This window comes from Pollachius pollachius (assembly GCF_949987615.1).
Source record: "Pollachius pollachius genome assembly, chromosome: 11".
NCBI classification, from domain to species: Eukaryota; Metazoa; Chordata; class Actinopteri; order Gadiformes; family Gadidae; genus Pollachius; species Pollachius pollachius.
Genome location: NC_136944.1, coordinates 9066632 through 9074328, shown reverse-complemented (window position 1 = coordinate 9074328; position 7697 = coordinate 9066632). Strand labels below are relative to the sequence as shown.

At 45.3% G+C, this 7697-nt stretch overlaps 1 protein-coding gene across 1 annotated transcript in view; it reads left to right on the top strand.

The window, feature by feature from the left end:
- Nucleotides 1–7697, top strand: part of jupb (junction plakoglobin b) — a 36331-nt gene extending 28634 nt beyond the window's left edge. The window contains exons 13-16 of the mRNA XM_079745669.1: nucleotides 480–601; nucleotides 3223–3265; nucleotides 7057–7204; nucleotides 7571–7697. Of these exons, the coding sequence (XP_079601795.1) occupies nucleotides 480–601; nucleotides 3223–3265; nucleotides 7057–7193 (302 nt within the window). The 3' untranslated portion in view covers nucleotides 7194–7204; nucleotides 7571–7697. The remainder of the gene's footprint in view (nucleotides 1–479; nucleotides 602–3222; nucleotides 3266–7056; nucleotides 7205–7570) is intronic.

The following is a 7697-nucleotide window of genomic DNA, read 5'->3' as shown; positions in this document are numbered from 1 at the left end:
AACAGACTGTCCCAGCAAGGAAAAAAGGTTGAAGTTGTCTTCAGTTGACATTCTCGTTCTATGGACGTTCCTACAACCCGGGACCTGAGAGCTGCTATGTACCGATCGGTTAGAAAAACACCCACTCTTACCCCTTACCCAGGCGACTTATTGAAATGTCGCTCTGCACTCCAGAATCAAGGATTATCGCACTGCTTATAACGCAGGCGCTACCTTGGCACAGAATTGGAACCGCCCGCCTTCAGTCTCTTAAGTCTATGAGCAGGCACGGTGGAGCGAAAACATAGCATAAGAAACTTGTGAATCGGTTTAGTTTGTGGGCACTACCGGAGAAAACGACCGAGCACGGAGGGCATTTAGTCTGTGTTGACTTGTGTCGGACTGAACCAAGATCGGGGCACATCATCCTGGAGTGTGTAGCCAGCATTACTGACCTGAGTACCCCCCCCCCCCCCCCCCCCCCCCCCCCCACCATCCAGCCACCTACGCCGCCGCCGTGCTCTTCCGGATCTCGGAGGACAAGAGCTCCGACTACAGGAAGAGGGTCTCCGTGGAGCTCACCCACTCCCTCTTCAAGCACGACCCCGCGGCCTGGGACATGGTGAGAGCTTGTGTGTGTGTGTTTGTGTTGTCAGTGTTGCCGTGCATGTACGTGTGTGTGTGTGTGTGTGTGTGTTGTCAGTGTTGGCGTGCATGTACGTAGGTGTCTGTGTGTGTGTCTGTGTGCACTTCACCATTATCAAGGTAGCATTATGAAAATCTGATACCAGATGAAAAATGATCCAATCACAACATGAAACATATTCCTGAATGATTAATCAAGGTGATTATTAGGCATCCACCCAAAGTCCGGCAAAACATTTCTAAACGCAGGTTCAGGGACGCAACGTCCACGCGGGCTGCAGACAAGTTAAGAAAGGAACCACAAGCAGGTCTATTAGCTGCACACGGCGTGACAACAGCAGCATGATGATGCAGTCAGACAATGGCTCCATGTACTGTAACACAACTGTTTTTTGTGAGCGTTTGGAGAACTCTTCATTTCCATGTAATGTAACAAAACTGTTAATGCAAGCGTTTGGCCTTGAAACACTGAGCGGCATACCGCAGATGCTGGCATTCTGCTCGCCATCTTCATTTAGTGATGGATGAACCGGGTCCAGAGAGAACTTGAACGAATCTAAAGACTGGATTACTGTTCCAAACGACACGGGGCAGAGTAGATAACGATCTCATTTGTGGTTCTGATCGATTGTTTTGCGTTCCCCTCGTTTCTCCGCAGAAGCGATCGCTGTAATGCACATCGCATTTTAATTGCCATTGTGAATATATTTTAAGTTGTTTTTCGCATGGCTGTCATTTTGGCCACGATCTAGCGAACACGAAAATTCACGATTCCGAATCACCAGATTGTCGCCACTCCCTGCACGGTATTACCCTAGAAGTAATTGTGCAAAAATAAGTTGAGAGCAGGTACATGATGAGCAGGTGCCCTGGGTTCAGCAAGTAGCGTCTTGAAAGTTTCTACGAGTCATGAGGGGAACATCAGCGGGTGCTGGAAAACAGTTTGTTCCCTTTGTAAACCTTCGCTGGATAAAAATAAAAGCGGTAGAGGGGTAGATGAGAGAGAGAGAGAGAGAGAGAGAGAGAGACGATGGGTGCAATGGGCTTACACACACTCACACACACACACACTTCGGTCCCTCACTGAGCATGTCTTAAGGTCCTTTGACATTGTTCACATCAATTTATTTCCAGATTGCAATAATGCGACATTCATTTCATTTGCATCAAGCTCTAATCATTGAATAAATCCCTTTAACCAATCGCACCGATGTATATGTGGTAGGACATGGCGGAAATAACAGCCTATTAATGTTTCTCAACACACAGTACTCTTATTGCATCCATAGTGGTAAACTACATTTATAGATAATTATCGCTATCTGTTATATGAATTGATTGTTCATCATCTAGATAGTAGTTGGTGCCTCAAGCCAATGTTTACGCTCACTGCGGCAGGTGAATATAGATTGCTTTTGATAACAAGTATCTTGCAGTTATACAAACTTCCTCCTAAAGAGCGATAGCCCATTTTAGTTATTGAACAGGGAAACAACCTCAAAAACGAACGTCTCCAAAACATGGCTGTATGAATGCACACCCAGTTATCATAATCCCTTTCATCTGTGGTCAGACATTCAGCTCTTATTTACTCTTAGGGAAAACAGTTCTTTTGAGTTTATTTGAATCCTCTAAACACATCGAATATTTTGTTGCAAGGAATAGCACAAGCTTGTCACCATAAGGCTCTGTAGGTTGAATAGTCCGTCCAGGTGGCATCGCTGTTAAACGAAATAGCTTTGCCGCCAACATTTTCATCTGTGCTTCTTTCTTGCTTTTATTCGCTACCTGTCTGTTGTTGTGAAAGGACCTTTTGACAAGCTTTACGGGCCTGACAAGAGGCTCTCTCCTCCCTACCAACCTATCTTTCTCTCTCTCTCTCTTTTTCTGTCTTTCTCCCTCTCTCTCGCTTGATAAGCTAAAACCATTTGTTCATAGTAACATTAAAGAAAATCGTGCCATAAAGTTCTCTCTTTCTCTTTCTCTCAGCCTGTGTCTCCGTGTCCCCATCACAGTGTCATGTCTTCCCCTAGGCTAGCTGGCCCTATATCAAACACAGCCACCTCCCCACCATCCATCCCCTCTCTCTCTCCCTGTCTCTCTCTCTCTCTCTCTCTCTCTCTCTCTCTCTCTCTCTCTCTCTCTCTCTCTCTCTCTCTCTCATATAAACATGCTCACACACGTTGTACACTAGTTCATCTCACACAAATAGTCCTTGCCATCTGTCCACTTTCTTTGGGTGCTCCCCTACAGACATCTGCCCAGACTAGTTCACGCACACCCACACGCTCGCACACAATCCGGTCTGTTGGACTACATGAAAGATATTCCATTTAGCATTTAGTGGACGCTGTTATCCACAAGGGGCTTACAACCGGCCCCGTATCATGAGACGAACCCGGAGGTGGGCTTGCGCGATTTAGGGCTGGCTTCGCAATCACACCATCCCCTGATGGTATGCACATACTCTTGGCATGCCCTGGCCCCAGTAGGGATCAAACCCTGTCGCCCCTGGCACTGCCATGCTCAAACAGCAGGGCTGGACAGGACCGCTCTTTAGATAAGAAATTGATACTTTCTCTTTTTCTTCCTCTCCAGGCTCATCATGCGATGCCTATGGAGCCCAGCTACCTGGCGGACGGTAAGTGTGGACACTGTTCAGTGCATCGCTTGTTGAATGTTACGTGAGGTAGTGTTAATCAACACACTGCTAATACTAAGAGCTAGTAAGAGTTAGCTTGACGCAAACCCCCTGTTTCAGCTCGAATTTTAACACTTATGAAAAGTAAAGAAATGTCTCTTGGGCTGAGGGTTTTAGGGAGGAGGTGGGAGGTGTTATCCCCATGGTTAAGGCGCACGCTAACCTTGTACAGCATTTTTTTTTTGGTGCAGTGGCACGGTAAGGACCCAAGAACTCAACATCGTTTGACACAATGGAATAGGAAAATGAATCAAATCCATCGTGGTGATTTATGTCCCCAGCCTTGCTTGTTTCGGTCCATGCAGTGTTCTGCAGCACAGTGAAGATCACACTCAGGCCTGCTTCTGTTTTTTAAACAAACACTGTCAGAACAATAGTAAACACTTGGCTCAAGCTTCAAATGCAGATTAATAAGGACCCTTGCTAATACCTAACAACACCAACATATTTATTTTGCCAAGTGCCCCAGGGGCCGTTTGGCTCCTAGAGCCACAGGCTTTCTCTTAAAGAGGCAGTGCATCCGAGATCTTTTTATTGTTTTAAACAAGGTTATTATGTCTTCGATTATCTTCCACATAGTTATCAGTGCCATTTTGTGGCTGTAACTGAAACACCATCATTTTGAGAACACCGGTGTAAAATCCTATACTTTTGCCAATCACTGCCAAATTGCGTTCTCTTGGAGACGACGAAAGTGCCTTTCCAAGCACTTAGAAGCCTTGGGGGGGGGGACACCAGCAGTGAGGTGTGTGGGTGTGTTGACCTCTGTCTGCACAGTGGTTGATTTTAAATGTGTGTGTTCCAGAGATGGTTATGCTTCTTGGACACTTATAGTATTACCCCACACAGTGTGTGGCACACTTCATATTCAACATCGCTGATTAAATGGCTCCTACACAACGACGGTACTATTTAAAAAAAGGATCACAAAGTTGGCATTGGTCGTAACCATGGGGATAACACGCCTCCATCCCTCGTCCCTAAAACCGTCAGACCAAAACACATTTTTTTAAATGTCATGGTTTTCAAATTCGAGCTTCAGTTACACGTTCATATTGATGAAGTAGAGTCTCTCTCCCTCTTTCTTTCTCTCTCTCTCTCGCTCTCTTTCTCTCGCTCTCTCTCTCTCTCTTTCTCTCTCTCCCACTCTTTTTCTCTCTCTCTCTCTCTGTCTCTCTCTCTCTCTCTCTTTCTCTCTTTCTCTCTCCCACTCTTTTTCTCTCTCTCTCCCTCTCTTCCTCCCTCTCTCTCTCTCTCTCTCTCTCTCTCTCTCTCTCTCTCTCTCTCTCTCTCTCTCTCTCCCAGTCTTCTTCTCTCTCTCTTCAACTTTTTCTCTCCCAAGTTTGTTCAATTTAGTTGATGGTGGGATCAAAGTTTATAGAATCATATTCATTTCTGTATGTGTAGTAGGATTGTAGGAATAAAAAGGTTGCTGTTGTCGTTCTGTTCAAAAATCGTATCACTCACACATGTAACATACACTATAAACACCAATTCATACAACCAGCACAAAAAAACATTATGTCCCATCACACACAACACCTAAGATATATGTGTGTGTGAGGCAATCATGCAAACAGAAGTCCTGCTGCCAAGCCAATATGCTCGGGCATATGTCTGTTGTGTGTTTGTGTGTTTGTGTGCGTGAGCGTGTGCATGTGTTTGTGTGAGTGCGCACATCTGCGCGCCAGTGTGTGTGTCTGAGCGTGTGCATGTGTGCGTGTGTGTGTGCACGCGTCTGCGCGTGTGTGTGTGTGTGTAAGACTCATTAAAAGCTGTGATCTCCTTGTCATTTTTTCCAAGATCCTCTAATCCTCTGCAATAGCGCACACACACACATGCAAACACACACACACACAATCATGCAGACATTCTGGCACGTACCAATGTTCCAACATACAGACAAAGCTTTCAGGAATTCTAATGGAGGTTAGTTGAAGGTGCTGTATAATGTATGGATGTAATATCTGGGATGTCTGCATCAACCTGTCTGTCTGTCCGTCTGTCTATCTACACTACCTATAATGGCCGTCACCCTGCCTTTTCTCTCTATGTGTCTGTCTGTAGGATTGTCTGTCCATCTGTCTAGACCAGTGATTCCCAAACTTTGAACAATCATGTGCGTGTCCGTGACAATTGTCAATTCCGAGTAATTTTTTTGTTCTACTTCATAAACAAAAAGTTAACACGCACATAGATGCATATATCTATATATATATCACATTAATACGAGACAGAATAACCAATATTCCGGAGCGTTTGTAAGCTTTCTCTACATAAGGGGATGAAGAGCAATGTATGACAAGTATTTTGTTTATCTTTACGTGAGAAAATTAACATAGCTGCCATGGATAGTCATTGGCTGAAGGAATTGTCTGCTGTCATGTCATAGGCGTTACATCCACCCAAATATCAAAACAATGGTGTTTGTCCTGCCCAATATCCTCCAGCCTTGCTTTCAAAGATATTAATAAATGTGTCGGCTCTCGCCTAATATAACGTTATTGACTAAGGGGAAAAACTTTCAGCGACTTTCAGACAAAACGTTGCTGTTGTCATGGTAACGTCAACGACCGAGAGCAAGCTGAGTAGTCAGTGCGTATGAGTTTCCCATCATGGCTAAGAGGACGTGGAGGGTTGTTACAGTGGGCTGCATACATATTTTGGCACTGAGACTTCGGTCAGCCGCGGGACTGTTGGGCTAGGTAAATCAATGATACATTTGGAGTACCCCCTTAGATCGATCCACGTACCCCCCGGTGGCTTACACAAACCCCACTTTGACAGCCGCTGGTCTCTAGACTATCTGCTGTCAGCCATTTTAACGGCTTTTTCAGTTTTCATACTGTCTGTTTGTCCGTCTGTCTAACTATTTGTTTGTCTGTTTGTCTGTCTGTAGGTATGTTTGTCTATCTCTCTAGCTACATTATCTGCTGTCATCGTCTGTCCGTCTAACTATCTGCTATCGGCCCTTCGGCAGTTGCTCAGGAGGTAGAGCGGGTTGGCTGGTAACCGCAAGGTTGCTAGTTTGGGTTAGGCTCCTCCTATCTGGGTGTCGAGATGTCCCTGAGCAAAGCACCTAAACTTAACAGCTCCCGACGAGCTGGCTGTTGCCTTGCATGGTTGACTCCGCCGTCGGTGTGTGCATGAATGGGTGAATGTCAGGCAATATTCCAAAGCGCTTTGGATAAAAGCGCTATATAAATGCAGTCCATTTACCATTTACCTTCTGCCTGTCTGTCGACCTCTATACTATCTGCTGTCAGTCTTGCTGCCTGTATTTACTGGCAGGAGATCATGGTGTGCAGCCTCGTAACGGAGTTCATGATTCAATGTTCTATGGTTTAGATTCTATACTGTACAGAACATTGATCATGAACCTGGAGCTGGCCACCATCGCGTATAGAATCTATACACTCCATCTAAGAGACAAGCACACAATGTCCACCCATCAGGCCAGAACACACACACACACACCCACACACATTTCCTTAAGAGAAATTGCTGAAAGGTAATGAACCAGACATCAATTAAGCTGCACTTAATAACTCATTATGTGTAGCGGTGGTTATGAAACGCAGAGAGAATTCAATTAAAGTTTGTCTAAGACTAGGAATCTAAGTCCAAATGAATATGCCGTTTAACAATAGCCCCTGTTGGGTCGTTGGGTAGTCTTTAAATAATTATCTTAAATGTGTCTCTCTCCCGCTCTCTCTCTCTCTCTCTCCCAGAGCTCGATGGCTCCTACCCGACGTACGGCTACACAGACCTTCCCCTGGACACCCTGCCCCTTGACCCCGACCTTCACGAGTCCTACATGCCTGACATGACCTACGACCCCAGACACCCTTACCCGGAACCCCTCTAACGGGTTAACAGGTAAAGCAACACACACACACACACACACACACACACACACACACACACACACACACACACACACACACACACACACACATGTGTACACACACACACACACATGTGTACACACACACACACACACACACCTACATACACACACACACACACACACACACACACACACACACACACACACACACGTTCTCTGATGCATATAGAGAATGAAGCAGATCCTCCTGTCTGTATTTGAATTAAATGTGTCATTGAACCATCTACATTAATCAAATATATACATATTTATATACGGCATGAATTACAACTATAGGACTTTTGTAAGCCATTTGTAAGCCGTCCAATAACCCTAACGCCATATGTCTACGACAGCTCCCTGTCAGTGTTACAGGACATGGGACAACTAGGAGCAAGAAAAGATGGGATGGGGAAGGAAAAGGAAAGAGACGATTTGCTGTGCGTATGAAGAGGACCTGAAGGGGACCACGTTTGGAGAGGT